Consider the following 17,550-nt stretch of genomic DNA (forward strand, 5'->3'; position numbering starts at 1 on the left):
TGGGCTGAGTCCTGCCTCCCGTGTGGTGTCTACACTGTATGTGGGGGTTTGTTTTTCTGTTGTGTTTGACTGGAGTCGGGGAGTGGTATGTTTCTACTGCCCCTTTCATCTTTGGCTCGAGATAGCAGGCTTTTGGGGACCAGCTTTATTTGCTCCCATTGGTGTTTCTGGGTCATTGGCTTCCCTGGCAACCAGTGTGTCTATGGGACAAAGGAGACCCAGGAAGTCACCCCTGTCTTGGTCCTCGGGTCCTGGGGTCCCCAGCCAGTCTGCTGCTTCACCCCTCAGCATTTTTATGTTTCTTTCAAACATAAAGTCCAGTTATTCCAGCAGTGCTTAGAGAGAGGAGTAGGGAAAAGTATGTTTATTCCACCTTTCCAGAAGCAGAACTCGAAGTTTAATGAATTTTGGATGCTTTTGAACTATGGTGTTGGAGAAGAGTCTTGAGAGTCCCTTGTACTGCAAGGAGATCAAGCCAATCAATCCTAAAGGAGATCAGTCCTGAATATTCATTGGAAGGACTGATGCTGAAGCTGAAACTCCAATACTTTGGCCACCTGCTGCAAAGAACTGACTCATTTGAAGAGACTTCGATGCTGGGAAAGATTGAGGGTGGGAGGAAGAGGGGACGACAGAGGATGAGATGGTTGGATGGCATCACCGACTCGATGGACATGAGTTTGAGCAAACTCTGGGAGTTGGTGATGCACAGGGAAGCCTGGTGTGCTGCAGTCCATGGGGTCACAAAGAGTCAGACAGGACTGAGCGACTGAACTGAACTGAACTGGATATGCAGTACAGTCATGTGACATACACATTAAATGTTATTAAAAATGTCCAGTGAAAAGTCACTTTCTCATGCCCACTGCCCTCTTAGATGGGCAGCTAATGATTCTGGTTTCTTGTGCTTCCTTCCCAAGTAACCCTACGTGCACCAGCAAATATTAATAGTGACAGACGTGTTTGTACCCAAGTGGTGGCATTCCACAGACACCATTTTGGATCTTGCTTTTTCTTTTTTTTCTCATGACCCTCCTTGTGGATTAACACATGGAGGACCATTTGGCTCTTCTTCACAACCTCATGGTATTTCATCGCATGGAGATGCCACATGCATGTAAGCAGCTGGAAGGTCTAGGTGTTGACCCTGTTATCTGTTATATATATTGTCCTACATCTCAGTGTTCGCTGCACACTTCTTGTCTCTCTGTTTCCACCTGAGTCAGGGTCCTGTAGTAGGGTTTGGTGTGCTGGAGAAAGCTGTGGGTTACTTAGATCTGTGTTCTGCGATGAGTCACGTATATATACTCCAGGAACACTCAGAGGTTCTCACTGATAGCCACGCTTTTCTCCAACATGTTCACAAGGACTGTTTGGACCACATTTTGCTTTGCGTAGGGATAAACAAAAGGTTTTGAATATAAGCTCTGTGTACCCACCTTTCCTCTCTTTCCTTCTGTATAACAGTTAAAAGAAGCACACTTTATGGTTTTGTTGTTGTTGCTAAGGGCCACTAAAACATTGGTCCTTTGTAATTTGGGGTCAGAGTACTTGCGTGTAGCTTTTGGGATTACAACAAAGACTGACTTTGTTGTTGTGTAAATTTTTGAGTGCGGTGGCTTCATTCTCATGAAATTTAGCGTGTTTTTCTTTAAGGTGGTGATTTTTCTTTCGTTAGAGCGATTGCCCATGGCGTCATGAATGGAAGAGTCTTTGTGCCTTTGTGTGTCTGCAGTCTCTGACGCTGACTTGGGGTGGGATTCTAGGTTCTGGTTAAGTTTGCCGCCGGCGCCGCCGCGCGGTCAGGAGCTCCGCGGTCTCCGGCAGGGCGCTCGCGGGCCCTCTGAGGTGCCGCGGGTGCCGGGATGACGGTGTGTCCACAGGTGGGCTGTGCTTGTTTCTGCAGGCGCCTTCGTACGCGTTGGCCCTCCAGACTCTTCTGGCCCCTTTCTCAGCCTTGCGGCCCCGACAGGCTCACTGCTTCTCAGCCGAATGCCTTCTCTGGCTCAGTCCCCAGCGTGTCCTGCAGGAAATTCTGGTCCTTCAGATGCGTGCCACCCTTCATAACTTGAAAGCTTCGAGGCTCAGTGTGCAGTGGGTTGGGGTGAGAAAAGGAGGCGGGCAGAGTGACTTCTGTCCTCTTTTCTTTCTGCTTTTGAGGCTGTTACTTGAAGATGCCTTTCTGAGGAAAAGGATTAAAATTCACTCCCATGGCTTTGTTGCTGTTCTTCATTTGTAAATAAATTGGGAATTTCAGATAGTCTACCTTTAAAAATAACTATGTGTTTACTAATTTGTTTTGGAATAAAGTTGATGAAGAAGAGTTTATAGGAATTCAGAATGTAACCAGGGGCTAGGAACTGAAATGGAAAATTGAATCTTTGTAAGGCTTTCCACATTAGATGTTAAATTCTGGAGTTAAGTTTTATATGATTATTTACTATTAAGTATATTTCTAAATATCAAGGTTAAGCTCTTATTAAAATTTTTCCAAAAAGTCATTAATATTTTTACATAATACAGTTGTTTGATTATTTTACTTTTCTTTTGTCAGATATTAGCAAACTCTTGGTTTTTCTTTTAATGAGAAGTCAGGTTTTTTTGTAACAATACTAAAAATGTATTTTAAATCTGACATAGAGCTTTATGAATATGACTTGAGAGCATATAGTCATTTTTCAGTTTACTCCTTAAAATATTTTAAATTTTGTCTCTTTCTATATTTTAAATTTTGGCACCTATTTGATACTCCATGGGCATTTCATTTACTATCTTGAGGGATTTTTTTTATCAGATGAAACTAAGAAATTTAGTAATACAGCTTTTGTCAGCTTTGAAAATAGACTAGCTAAGTTTCTTTGTGCCTTGCTGAAAATAATACTGGGACCTAACAGCTTGTTTCTGTATTACTTTATGTACTCCTCATTAATAGTCTTTTCTGTGAGCACGCTTGACCCCAAATAAAACCCTAACGTTGAAATTTTGCTTATACATCTATAGGGACTATGTTATCCTTTCTAGATGGTTGGAATGAGTGTGTGTGGTGATGGATGCTTTGTGTTGTTTTCCTTCAGGTATCGCCATCAGAGAGTCGGCGAAGGTGGTCGACCAAGCTCAGAGGAGAGTACTGAGGGGAGTTGATGACCTGGACTTCTTCATAGGGGACGAAGCCATAGATAAACCCACGTATGCCACCAAGGTAAACCCCTCTGTGAGCGCACAGATGCCACCAGGGTAACCCCCCCTGTAAGAGCACAGCCAGGAAAGGGCAGCAGGACAGGTGATGCAGAGGGGTGCTTTGTGTGGAGACGGTGCCTGTGAACGGCAGAGTGCATTTTAATTCTTCTGTTGGAAAAGAGGTTTTTGTTGTTGTTGGTTTGACTCGGGTGTTTTTGATGTGGGAGAGCAGGTGAACTCACACAGCCTTGGGATGCAGAACTGACCTGGGATGCTGGACCATGTGGGAAGCAAGGTCTGCCCCCATGGGATATTGCAGGTGGACTAAATACCCAGCCAGATGTGGAAAAGTTGTAGATTGATCAGTTGAAAAAGCAGCACTAAAATTATTTAACTAGACATTTGTTCTAAAAACCCTACAAACTCCACAGATCAAATGGTGTGGTAGGTTAGCTGTACTTTCCCATCTGTTACCTATCCCATTGTTAAGACAATTCTTTGTGCTTAGAAATGGCTGGAGTAGAATATAAGCAATAATCTAATACAATCTTTCTGGTGAAATGCCTGTTACTTCTTTATGTAAGTTCACATTCTCTCCATGCAAAGGCCCTATTTTCTCTAATAACTGGGTCTCTTCCATCTCTCCTGGGCCAGTGTGGTTGTTAAACTGTTGCTCTTACTGATATGAACGTGGTTTGGTTTCTCTTGCTCTAGTGGCCAATAAGACATGGAATAATTGAAGACTGGGATCTGATGGAAAGGTTCATGGAACAAGTGATTTTTAAGTATCTTCGAGCTGAACCTGAGGATCATTATTTTTTAATGGTGAGTGACTGGAACTAACAAGAATATATCCCCGTAAATTCCAAGTTGCTTAGATTTTAAGTCCAAGTTTCATTCTTCCCTGGGGAGCTTTAAATTCCTGCTGAAGCTGTTTGTATGAATCGAGGTACTTTTTGGGTAAATGACAGAAGGCTCAGCAAAAATGTCTAGAACCAAAAGGGGCTTATTGTCTCACAAAATGGGAAGGCCAGAGTCAGGCTGCTCCAGGGCTGGTTATTTCAGCAGCTCAGAGACGGGAGGCGACGGCCAGCCTAGGCACTAGTTCGGCCTCTCGTGTTGGTTGCCCTCCGGCCGGGACGGCGGCCCGAGTTCCTGTACCACCTCTTGGTGTGTTGGCTTTCAGACGTAGAAGTGCTTCCTAAGAATTAAGAACCCCTTCCCAGAAACCTTCCTGGTAGATTTGCGCCATCCATCCATGCCTAACCTGGTCCCTTGCAAGGGGAGTGCAGTGACCTTCACAGGTGTGGGTAACCAAGATTCTCCCTGGGGCTGACGGGGGGACCACGTCAGACACCTGGCCCCAGGAGGGCAGGTCCGTAAACGGGCCTCCGGAGACACCGAAAATGGGGGAGGAATGGATTTGGGTGGGAAGCCAGCTGTGTACTCAGATGTCCTCCTGAAGTAAGCGTACGACTCTGATTTTGCTTCTTATAGCGGAGGAAACTGAGTCAAGATGTTACTTTGCCAGGATTTAAATCTTACTCTGAAATAAAATTGAGCTGAATTATGGGCCCTGATAGTGTGGTACTTAATTGATCTTGTTCAAACAAGGTAAAACATGACAGAGAAATGAAAAGAAACCTCTCATTATGGAATCTTTCCCAGTTGTTCTCCTCAACATCACATGTTCCCTTCCATGAAATGTTCTTTTTAAGTTAAAATTAATTGCACATAGAAAACACTTGCGTTATGGAGAGAAATTGCACGCAACATAAATTGCACATTAAAACCTACATAATTTAGCTTTGGATTTTTTCCATTTAAGTACATTCTCAAATGGTCCCTGGTCCAATTATGTAGTTCTCTCTAATGTTAAATATGGAGTGTTCTTTAGAATTATCTGCCTTAAAATATGTTAACTACAAAGACTATTGCAGTGGTCCATGGAATCTGTGTATTTAAATCTATTCGAGCGAGTCCTTGAAGGGGCTCGGATCTTTTGTTCTGGCTATGTCACCACAACTGAAATTTTCGAGGGTGAGTACCGTGTTTTACTGGCCACGTGTATTTTCTCTCTTGTGCATCTACTGTGGTTTATGTAAAACAATTGGAGCCAGGAAGCTGACGGTGTGTCTGAGTGGCTTTATCTTTAGAGCCAGAGCAAATCACAGATTCTCACCTGTCACATTTGGTGTTTCCCCTTCTCTTGCACATCACGTAACTACCTACCTGCTGGACAGGACTTTAGGGGAGGTGCCACCCAGCAGCTTCCTTTTGTCTGCCCCAGCTTCCCTGCCAGAGCTTTCTTCTCCCTCCACTCAGGGGATGCCTGCTCTCAGCCTGTGGGGCAGATGCACACCACTAGGACACAGCCCACAGGCAACGTTTCCTCCAAGAAATTTTTTTCTGCTTGAGCCTGCGTTAGCCTGGCAAGCGCTAGTGGTAAAGAACCCGCCCGCCAGTGAGGAGACACAGGACATGTGAGGTCGATCCCAGAGTCAGGATCCCCTGGAGAAGAAAATGGCAACCTGGCAACCCACTCCAGTATTCTTGCCTGGGAAATGCCATGAACAGAGGAGCCTGGTGGGCTGTGGTCCATGGGGTCACAAGGAGTCGGGCACAGCTGAGCACACACACACGCACAAGATAAACCACGTTCTTGAAAGAAATGGGGCGTGTTTCATATGAACATGGAAAAGTTCATTGGCCAAAAATGAGTACCTACAATGAACCCTCAAAAATAATCCAGTTTTTTAAAGGTCAGAAAATCCTGTGTTCCACGTATTGTGCTTTGGACTTTCCAGATCATTTCATTGCACAGTGTGACCGAGGCGGTAACAAGAGGTACATGTCTTTCAGGTTCATCCCCGCAGTCCTCTGTTAATGGGGAAGTTCCGGGGGGTGAAGCTGGTGTAGAGAGATGTATGGTCAAGTCTGAAAGTCAGCTGGAGACATTTATGAAACTCTGGCATCAGATGAAGGCTTCTTGGGATAAGAGAAGCCAATGGGGTTAAATTAAAGGTCCTCAGTCATCCTGCAGATTATTCTTTATGGCTGCGGTGACCAGATGCCTGGATAGCATGAGAATGATCTCATCGTGGCTCATGTATTTCAAGACGTTTCAGAGACTCAGCTCCTCTCGGTCATGTGGATTGAGCAGATAGCAAATGGGAGTCCTGCCCTTTTCCCAACACTGATTTGCCCAGAGCTCAAAACAGAATCGCTTGTGTTAGAACCTTGGGGCGCTCTTGAGTGGGAATTGAGTTGTCTTGGAGAGATTTGCAGACTTTTTGAATATGAGTCAAGGAGGAGGAGCAAGCAGCATGCATGCCCGAGAACCAGGAGCAGCAGGAAAGATGGACTTGCCGGCTCAGAGAGAACCGCCCTTCCTTTGTGTGTTTCTGCCACGGGGTCCTCAGTGGCCTGGGTGATGCCTGCCCATGTGGGTGAGGGCCTTTCTCTCTACTCGGTCCTGACTGCTCATCTGTCCCTGAGACACCTCACATACACACCCAGAAGCGATGCTGTACCCGCTTTCTCGTCCCTCACACTGCCCGTGACCGTGTGTCCTGACCCTCCGTGGTGGGTCCCTTCCTGACTCTTGAGAGTGATGTGGACCCACTGTGTCCAGTGTGGTGGTCGCCGGCTGGAGTGGAGGTGGACGGCCCTGGGTTCGCGTGGTCCCACCCCTGACCACGTGCTTTCCAGCTTCCAGCGCCTTGTCATCTCCTCTCCTGTTCTCCCCGCCTTGAGGATTTACACTTTTAAAAAGGTTACTTCGCTGCAGTTACAGAGAGTCTTGGGGGTGGAGCAATATTAGGCCCACGTGTTCAGTTTGCTGTCTTCACCCAGATGTGTGGATTGGTTTTGAGGTTCTGATTCATTTGTTCATTTTGAGTTAATGCCAGATGATGTGGCACCATTGTTAATAAATAAAAATGTGTGTGTAACTTGTGTTCATGTGACGTTTTAATCGTGTTTCAGTATTAAAAAAATAAGAATTCGATATCTCTAGTTTAAATCTCATACTAAATAATGGTTTGGGAAAGCTTCATTTAGATTGGTGTCCTAAAGGAACAGTTATGAGCGGGACACAAAGGAAGTGGAGGATTGAGAAAAAATAGATTTATGATTATGGTTCTCAGAACCCATGAGAATTTGCTCTTAATAATGCTGAATTTAATTTGGGAACCAGGAGAACCTAATTATATTGAAAACATTCCCTTAAATGGAAGTATACAGATTTTAAGGTAAATTCTTCCCAGATGGTGAATTGTTTGGTAGCAAGTAATTAAAGTGTAAAATGCAGTGGTTTAAGCAAGTTAAGGGTTCTCTTTTTCTTAAACACATTTGTAGTAAGCAGGGCAGCTTCTTTGTGTCCCTGGAGGTCTGTTTAGCACATAGCTTCCATTCAAAGGTTACCCTATGAGCACAGATTGGCTGCTGCAGCTCCAGGCACAACCTCTGCATTCCAGGAAGGTGTTAAGAGCAGCAGAAGGCGGTCTACTACTTGCGTCTCCCTTCAGCCTTGTAAGGAGCTCTCCTAGAAGCCACATCCACCAGCCTTAGCTTCTTGTTGGCCAGAACTTAGTCACTTAGCTGTCCCTGTCCAGAAGGAAGTCTGGGAAATGCTTTTCCTGTGGGCCCATGGTCGATCAGTGGTCCGTCATTAAAGCAGAAGGGAGACTGGGTGCTGGGTAGGGAACTCGCATTGCCTGCCGTAATGACGTGACTGTGGGCATGAAGACAGTGGCAAGACAAGATCCCATTCAGCATCTTAACACTCTGGCCGGGTGTGGCGAGGTCGCCTGTGCTGGGAGCCAGCAGGCCACTTCCCCAGCTCTGCTCGCCGCCCTGCCTCTGTGAGTCTCTCCGTCTGGATAGATACATCAGACAGCTGTACTGGGCAATTCTGTGGAACTTTGCACGCAAGCTGTAACCCCAGATTTCACAACATTTGTAAAGATTTTTTAGTATAGGACTGTAAGTGTGAATTAGAAAATTTGGAAGATATCTGTGGGACTTTTCACACCCCTGTGCCATTAACATACATTTTAATATTTAGCGTATCTTCACTTAATCTTTTCACTGTGTTTTTATATGTTTTTGCATCAATATTATGTTTTCCATCCCTCTCCCCCCATGAGGGGAGAGGTTTTCATAATCCTCATTTTAGTGGCTATATCATCCTCTATCCAGTGAATACTGCCTGTCTCTTTAGCACTTCCACTATTTTTAGTTGTTTATTTTCACTTCCAATTTCTTGGTTTTATAAGAAGTAATATGAAGTAATCTTTGCATAGTTTTTTCTATATTTAGAATACTTGTTATGTTAAAGATATAAAAGTTCTGTATGAATATGATTTTGGGGTCCAGAAGTATTAATAAGTTTGAATCTTTAGTGTACCATTTCATACTGAAATCTTCAGTGTACAAGAGACCACATTATTTGAACTCTTGTCGGAATTGGATTAATATTTTTGATTATGTGACATTAATTCGCATTTTTAATAACTTGAACCTTAAACCTTTTTTCGTATGTTAGTTGTCTGTCCTGTTTTGTGAATTGCCTGTTCATGTCCTGTGCTGTGTTTTTGCGTTTCAGTGTTATATTGCTTTTTGTATAGCTGTGATTTCTATGAACTTTTTTTTTAACCTAGAAGATTTTTTTTAATGTGTTAGTCGCCCAGTCGCGTCCAACTCTTTGTGACCCCCATGTACCAACCCACCAGGCTCCTCCGTCCGTGCGATTCTCCAGGCAAGAGAGTACCGGAGTGGGTAGCCATTCCCTTCTTCGGGGATCTGCCCAACCCAGGGATTGAACCCGGGTCTCCTGCACTGCAGGTGATTCTTTACTGTCTGAGCCACCAGGGAAGAAAGATTTTGGCATCTGGTCTATTACTTCATGACGAATAATAAATGGGGAAAAAGGGGAAACAGTAACAGATTTTATTTCTTGAGTTCCACAATCACTGTGGATGGTGACTGCAGCCATGAAATTAAAAGATGCTTGCTCCTTGGAAGAAAAGCTATGACAAACCTAGAGAGCATATTTTGCTGACAAAGGTCCGTGTAATCAAAGCTCTGGTTTTCCCAGTAGTCATGTACAGATGTGAGGGGGGGAACATAAGGCTGAACACTGAAGAATTGATGCTTCTGAACTGTAGTGTTGGAGAAGACTCTTGAGAGTCTCTTGAAGTGCAAGGAGATCCAACCAGTCCATCCTAAAGGAAATCAACCCTGATTATTCATTGGAAGGACTGATGCTGAAGCCGAAGCTCTAATACTTTGGCCACGTGATGCAACTCATTGGAAAAGACTGATGCTGGGAAAGCTCGAAGGCAAGAGGAGAATGGGACGACAGAGGATGAGATGGTTGATGGCATCACCGACTCAGTGGACATGAGTTTGAGCAAACTCCAGGAGATAGTGAAGGACAGGGAAGCCTGACTTGCAGTTCATGGAGTCGCAAAGATTCGGATATGACTGATAGACTGAACAACAAAAGTTTCTTTTGTGGTAAAACGTACATACCGTAAAATTGACCATTTTAACCATTTTTGGACGTCCGGTTTGGTGAATGGGATACATTCACATTGTTGTGTAGCTGTTATCACCGTCCACCTCCAGGGCTGGTTCATCTTCCAGCCTGGCACTCTGACCCCGTAAAGAATAAGTCCCCCCTTTCCCCTCCCCCTGCTCCCCAATCCTCCTTGTATCTCTGTGACTGCATCTGCTCCAGGCCCGCACACAAGCAGACTTGAACAGCATTTGCCCTTTCGTGACTGGCATGCTTCACTTAGTATAATGTCTTCAGGGTTCAGCCACATTGTAGCGTATCAGAATTTCCATCTTTTTAGGGCCGATAAATATTCTTGTTGTATGTATGTACCACATTTTGTTTATACTGTGAACTCTTACGTATAATAGGTAGCAACCTTTTGTCAAGAGCACATACTTGTTTTTTATCATTTTTCCCCCCTTTGCACATTATGTTTTGAGCTTATATACCTGTGAATTTTTATGTAGCAAGCCTATTTTCCTTTGATGTTGACACGTAATTTTCATCCGTCTGGAATTTATTTGGAGCACCAGTTGACACTGAGCTCAAACATAGGAAGAATCCAGGAGCCTGGCTTCATCTGTTTTCTTGCTGGGAACGTCTTCCATAGGCTCAGTTTTTGCTTCACACCAAACAGGCAGCTCTTGGCTGGGAGACGAGAAACACTCCCTGTTAGCACGCACGCTTTCCATGCTGTTTTTGTCTTCTCCTGATCCTTTTTTCCCCTCTCCTTAGTTTAAATGCTTTGTTTATCAAGTGTACTTACTAAGGTGCTTGCATTCCTCTTCAAGGTGAGAAAAGATTTTGTAGCTCTCTGTGGTTAATCTATATAATTTCTTCTGGCATGAGTTAGCTTATCGACAGTATAGCTGACATTTGCCCAGCGCCTGCTGTGTGCCCTGCCCCTCCCCCACTCAGCGTTTGCACGTATTTACCCAGTTATTTAACCCCACCAACAGCCTTTGTTTTTCAGGTTGATATGCTATGCTATGCTAAGTCACTTCAGTCGTGTCCGACTCTGTTTGACCCCATAGACGGCAGCCCACCAGGCTCCTCCGTCCCGGGGATTCTCCAGGCAAGAACACTGGAGTGGGTTGCCATTTCCTTCTCCAATGCATGAAAGTGAAAAGTGAAAGGGAGGTTGCTCAGTCGTGTCCGACTCTTAGCGACCCCATGGATTGCAGCCTAACAGGCTCCTCCATCCATGGGATTTTCCAAGCAAGAGTACTGGAGTGGGGTGCCATTGCCTTCTCCGTGTCAGGTTGATAGGAAGCACTTTAAGGAGACATTTGGTAGCCAGCACTGTTGAAACCTGCAGCTGTTACTCATGTGCTTTACATGAAAGAGATCTAGAATAGCAGCCCTGACGCTGTGCTGACCATGCACTGGGTTTTTTTTTTTTTTTAAGGAAGTAACAGGTTTAATCGCAACACCTTGAGGCTGGCACATTAAAATAAGTTACATGTTGTTGGGTGACTTTTAGATCCCTTATTTACAGTCTGCTTTTGATGCCTCTATTATTTCTTCTTTAAGATTGCGTTCTCTCTCCCATCCGGGGAATATATTGATTCTAATTACAGTAATTAAAACTTGCTTGGGGCACTGTGTTTGAGCTTTGCCTTAGTTGCTAGACAGGAGTCTGAACCAAAGCCCCCCATCGACAGCCAGCTGACCTGTTTGAAGAGATAGCGCACAGCACGGAGTCAGAAGGTGCGGAGGACTTCCGGTCCGTGGGTCTCCTCTCGGCTCCGCGCTGCCTCCCGGTTTGCGTCCTGAGAGGACACGTTCCTGAGAGGACACGTTCCTGAGAGGACCCCGCCTTTCCTGGGTCTCAAGCAGAGGGCTTCGTGCGCAGGCGTGGGCACTGCACATGCGCTTGTTTGTACCGTGGTGACGGGATACACACACCGCTGTCCATCTCGGGTTTAAATTTTATTTTAGACTCAATCGTGATGAAAAGCATTGTGTGAAATGTACCCCTTTAACCGTATGTTCGTGTTTAGTTCACCCTGTGCTGTGACGGGTTTCTGGAATGTTCCATCTCACAATCTGACCCTCTGCCCTTCAAGCAGCTCCCATTCCTCTCCACTGCACACCTTCTTTTGTTTTTTTTTGAAGTTGTTGACACAGAAGAACATTAAGGAGTATTCACTTAACAGCTTATTCGAGGGAGTGTTTTGTGTCAGCACCCATAGAGCCCATGCTTTTTAATCGCTGCGGAAGGTTGTGTTTATGGACGTGGGGTCACTTGTTGCGTCAGTTTCTAGTGATGGGCATTTAGGTTTTTTCCGATCTTAGAAACAGCGCCCCTCTGAGGCACTTTTTGTTTTTTTTGCCTGGACAGGGTAATGCGATTTTGTTTCCTGGTCTTAGCCGAGAGACTGTGTCGCTAGCAGGCGTGTTTCTCACTGCTCCTTGCTGATGCTTTTGGTAACAGTAACTCACCACATGCCAGGTGCTGCCCGGGTTTAGGCCTCTGTGAGGTCAGCACTAATTGTGCACAGAGAGAGGAAGTCAGTTTCCAAACTTACGAACATCGAAGGCGGGGCGTGGACCACAGAGCTCTCCTGGGCGGGCTGGTGTGGCCTCCACTCCGCTGTTTTGCTGCCCGCTATGGTGTCTGGTTTTTATGTGTTTTGTTTGTGTGTTCATGTTTGAAAACTCAGGTTTGATTTTTCTCTTTGATTTTTATTGGGTGAGTTCTTCCTGAGAATTCAGTAATTTTTAAAAATTGTTTTAGTTTTATTTGTACAGTTTAAAATATTCTGAAAGAATGTTAGACTTGAAAGTTTAAAAAAAATCTTTACAGATTACTTCCATATACTCTTCCTCCAGCTCCCTCTGTTAACATCTTTCATAACCGCAATGTAATTATCAAAACTAGAAAATCAACATTGATGCGATGCTGCTAACTCATCCACAATCCAGATTTGAATTTTTCTGGTATTTCCCTTTTTTGGTCCCAAGACTCAGTATTTAAAACTTTTTTTAATGTAGCTATACTTTTGCGTATTTACTTGTATTTGTAGGGGTGACTGCTTCCTCCTGTGCTTAGTGACTAGGTTGTTACACTTCCACATTTTTCTTACCTTCTCTTCCTTTCCTCTGTCACCTGCTTTGGACTGATTGTTACTAAACACTGGGCTTCCCTGGTGGCTCAGAGGGTAAAGAATTGCCTGCAGTACAGGAGACCCGGGTTTGATCCCTGGGTCAGGAAGATCCCCTGGAGAAGGGAATGGTTACCCACTCCAGTATTCCTGCCTGGAGAATTCCACAGATGGAGGACCCTGGCTGTAGTCCATGGGGTTGCAAAGAGTTGGACACGACTAACACTTTCACTAAACATTCTAATATTTACATCTATAACATTATGTATACTAATATATGTGATACTCTGTCAATAAAACAATTATTTTCTGATTCCATGATACAAGGTTATCAATGTCTTTTTATTCTTTCCTCCTTTCCACGTATACCTCTCAACTTAATACTGGTTCTGCTGATTTAATTTACAGTGTTTACATTCTGTTCTATGGCTATAATTCTCAGAAAAGAAAAATCTTTATTTCTACATCTTATATGGATTAATTGCTCACTGTGAGTCATTGGCTGTACTTTCTGCATTTTGATTGTCTGGCTAAAGCTTATCTCCTAATAGTTAATTCAGGAAAGCTTCATAGGAATGAGATTCTCCCAGGTTCTTATATGTTTAAAAGTGAAAAGGGAAAGTCACTCAGTTGTGTCCGACTCTTTGCGACCCCATGGACTATACAGTCCATGGAACTCTCCAGGCCAGAATACTGGAACCTTTCCCTGCCCCAGGGGATTTTCCCAACCCAGGGATCGAACCCAGGTCTCCCGCATTGCAGGCAGATTCTTTACCAACTGAGCCACCAGGGAAGATTTGTTTTTATAACACAACTGGTTAGCAATGTGGCCACACCTTCCTGCCCTGAGGACCCTGTAAGTGACCCAGTGGTACACACCTGTGTGTGTTGATGGCTGAGACTGGCTGTACTTTCTGTGCTTTAAGGGTTGTTCTGTGTGCTCGAACATTTGTTGTTGTTCAGTTGCTAAGTCGTGTCTGACTCTTTGCAACCCCATGGACTGCAGCTCGCCAGGCTTCCCTGTCCTTCACTATCTCCTGGAGTTTGCTTAAACTCATGTCCACAGAGTTGGTGATGCCATCCAACCATCTCATCCTCTGTCTTCCCCTTCTCCTCTTGCCCTCAAGCTTTCCCAGCATCAGGGTCTTTTCCACTGAGTCAGCTTTTCTCATCAGGTGGCCAAGGTATCTGGAGCTATTTCTCCGTTCTTCCCCAGTAGCATATTGGACACCTTTCGACCTGGGGGGGTCCATCTTCTGATGCCATATCTTTTTGCCTTTTTGTACTATTCATGAGGTTCTCCTGGCAGGAATACTGGAGTAGGTTGCCATTTTCTCATCCATTGAACCATGTTTTGTCAGAACTCTCCACCATGACCCATCCATCTTGGGTCGCCCTGCCGGGCATGGCTCATCACTTCACTGAGTTATGCAAGCCCCTTCGCCATGACAGATGTGTGATCCATGAAGGGGCTGCTCAGACTAAGCGTGCTAAAATCCCACAGTGTTCTCTCAGAGTTCTGGAGGCTTCAGGTCTGTAGTCAGGTGCTATCAGGGCTGGTGTCTGGTGAGACTGTTCTCCCTGACCTCTCCGTGTCCTCCACGGTCTTCCCTCTGTGCAGGTGTGAAAGAGAGCTGTCCAGTCTGCCTTCCTTTTCTTGCAAAGACGTTAATCCTGTGGAATTAGGGCTCCCCCATGACCTCGCGTACCCCTCTTCCCTCCTTAGAGGCTTCCTCTCCAGATGCGTTCACACAAGTGTTGGGGCTTCAACGTAGGAATTCTGGGAGACACAGCTCAGTCTATAACAAAGGGTAACGTGGAATTTTTTGCCTAAAGGCCCAGAGAATTTTTATTTATTTATTTTTTCTTTCTTTTTTTTTGCAGCTTAAATATATGATGTATATCCATATTTATTGACATGGAAAAGTGTTCACAACATACTGCTGAATGACAAAAAGCAGGTTTATTTATTCTTTTTCTGTAATCCTGTTTACTTCCTCCTCTTTGATAATGGTAGTTATTTTAAAACAGATATTTGAATTTTCTGAAATGTCTTTACCATGATTTTCACCTGATTCGTTTTTTTCTGTTTTTCTGGGTCAGTGTTTTCTGGTCTGCCGTTTGTTTTTCCTGTTACTTTTCTGTCTTCCCTCCCTTTCTCTTGTGGTGTTTTTATACGGCCTTTGGCTGGTTTCTTTGAGTTTTTTCCTCATCTTCGAATGAAGGGAGTTCTTCTGGACAGCTCTGCGTGTGAGTTTGGGCCGGGCGCGGGTGAAGAGGGTCTGGGCAAAGCTGCTTCTGCGTGGGTCTTTCTGCCTCGCAGCTGATGGCAAAGTTGCCTCATCTGACCTTGTGGCCTGTGCTCTCACAGCAGCTGGGGCTCAGGGAGGGAGGCTTCTCAGCTCTTCTCTGCTCAGACTGGTCTTGTTCCACGCGGGGATGCCCTGCTTCAGCTCTTCTCGGAGACCCGCGTGGCTGGCCTGCCATCTGGAGTCACCGGTCCTTCCCCTTCTTGGTGTCCTCTCTTGTCCCGGGGGGCGGGGGGTGTTACTGCCCTTGGCAGCTCGCCGCAGGTCTCCTCAGCTTCAGGGTGTGTGGGTGTTGCATTATCGAAGGTAGAGTTTCCTTTTCTGTGTCTGGTTCTTGTTTTGGGGGTGGCTAGTAAGAGCAGAAGTGTTTAGAGAGGTCTTTGCTCTGCTGTGTCAAAGCTCCTAAGACATTAGGAGCTGTAAGACCATTTCTTAAAGTACTGATTTCTTTAGAGTACTCCCTGAGTGTGCCCTACCTGTGAAATTAGGAAATGGTACAGCAGCCTAGTTATCATGCTTTTAGGGTAACTTTTTTACGATTCTGTTGTAGTGACATGAAATTTGAGTGAACGCTACATACAGTGAATGTTTTCTTACAGACAGAACCGCCACTGAATACACCAGAAAATCGAGAGTATCTCGCAGAAATTATGTTTGAATCGTTTAATGTCCCAGGACTCTACATTGCAGTTCAGGTAAAAGCAGAGTGATTTTTATGATTCTTAAATATTCTTGGCTGTCTCATAGTGGAAGGTGATCCTAAAGGCCCCTGTTGTGAGACTGCTGTGTGTTCTTCCTTTTCTGCACCCTACACACACACACACACACACACACACACACACACACACACAGTATTTGGGTTTGAACTCAAATGCTGTACGAACATGTTCTGTGATCTGTGTGTTTACTGCTGGTATGGAGCTGTCCAGCTTTTGTCTTTGCACATACATGAGCATCTAAGGTATTTGGGTGACAAGCTTGAGACAATGGTTCTTTTTTGGCTTCTTTCCCTTCTGATCATAAAAAAGAAAAGATGCTATAGAATGTGTTGAAAAACAGAACAAAACTCTCTAGAGGGTCCCCCCTTTGGGTTTTGGGCTCCATGCACTTATAGAAGCTAATTGTTCTGAATGTGGGGTTTTTGTTGGTTTTGGTTGTTGTTATTTATCTGCTACTCGATATAAAGGAACTGAGATTTTCGGGAATAAATTTTTAAAAAGTATCTCCCAAAATATTTTCTGCATACTCTGGTCCTTCACTTCTAAGAAAAAGGAGGAGGAGGAGTTACATAGAAAATTAATCTGGGAGATAGCAAATGCCACGACGTCTGGTGGTTCTTATCAGCTTTTCTTTGCAAGACTCTGGTTTATTATGCGGAAAGCTTGACTCCTCAGGTGAAGCCTACAGAATTTGCATGTTAGTCCCTCAATGGACTGGGATTTGAATTCTTGGGGGAAGATGGAGGGTGGGGAAGGGAAGAAGTTACTCAGACTTGTTGAGTAAGAGAAGGCTTGACTGAACCTGAGAACCCTCAGGTGAAGGCCTTGGGAAGAGTCTCCCCGAAGGCTCACGGTCTCCGTGTCTCCCGTGCAGGCAGTTCTGGCTTTGGCCGCCTCGTGGACGTCGCGCCAGGTGGGCGAACGCACGTTAACGGGGATCGTCATCGACAGCGGGGACGGGGTCACCCACGCCATCCCAGTGGTAAGCGGCATCTTCAGGGCTTCACTCTGTGGGCCTCACCTGATCAGAGGTGAGGGAAGAGACGAAGGGAAAACACCCTTCTGGAGTTAAGACACCACTTTAGAGGACATGGCTGTACTCAGCAAATTAGCAGGAGTTTTACACCCAGGAGTGTGAGAAAGAAGACAGCCCCAGTGTCTGTGGTGCTGGCAGTTTGGGATCTGCAGTGGGAGGTTCCTGCAGTCAGAATGTCAGCAGTGGTTTAGGGTCTCCTGGGCTCCGCATGACCCCGAGGAACATCACCAGGGGGTCTTCCTGGCTCACGTTCTGAGCTGTCCGCTTGGGTATCAGTAGCTCAGGATGACCTCTTTGCTGTGTCACAAGAGGTGGGTAGCTTGACCCAGCTCCTGCTTTAGAGGAATCACTTCTTGCTTCTTATTTAAGAGCCAAGAAAGGGAGATGCCCTGGTGGCTCAGATGGTAAAGAATCTGCCTGCAATGCAGGAGACCGAGGTTCGATCCCTGGGTTGGAAAGATTCCCTTGGGAATAGAATGGCACCGCACTCCAGTATTCTAGCTTGGAGAATCCCACAGACAGAGGAGCTATAGTCCATAGAGCTGCAGAGTTGGACATGACTGATTTTCACTTTCAAGGGATGATTGTTCATTTTGGCCTGCAGAATACTCTGCAATGTCAGTTTTTGGTTTTAAAT

General features: G+C 45.1%; 1 protein-coding gene across 6 annotated transcripts in view; it reads left to right on the forward strand.

Annotated features, from left to right (window-relative positions):
• ACTR3B (actin related protein 3B) overlaps positions 1 to 17,550 on the forward strand; it is a 73,958-nt gene that overhangs the window by 30,766 nt on the left and 25,642 nt on the right. For 5 of the 6 annotated variants that reach the window (XM_025291902.3, XM_025291904.3, XM_025291911.3 and 2 more), the window contains 4 exons: positions 3,075 to 3,199; positions 3,892 to 4,002; positions 15,758 to 15,853; positions 16,752 to 16,859. In XM_025291902.3, coding sequence (XP_025147687.1) covers positions 3,075 to 3,199; positions 3,892 to 4,002; positions 15,758 to 15,853; positions 16,752 to 16,859 — 440 coding nt within the window. Of the gene's footprint in view, positions 1 to 3,074; positions 3,200 to 3,891; positions 4,003 to 14,831; positions 15,100 to 15,757; positions 15,854 to 16,751; positions 16,860 to 17,550 lie in introns of those variants that run through there. The other variant, XM_025291908.3, reaches the window with a different exon arrangement.

This window comes from Bubalus bubalis, chromosome 8 (assembly GCF_019923935.1).
Source record: "Bubalus bubalis isolate 160015118507 breed Murrah chromosome 8, NDDB_SH_1, whole genome shotgun sequence".
In the NCBI taxonomy this organism is placed as follows: domain Eukaryota; kingdom Metazoa; phylum Chordata; class Mammalia; order Artiodactyla; family Bovidae; genus Bubalus; species Bubalus bubalis.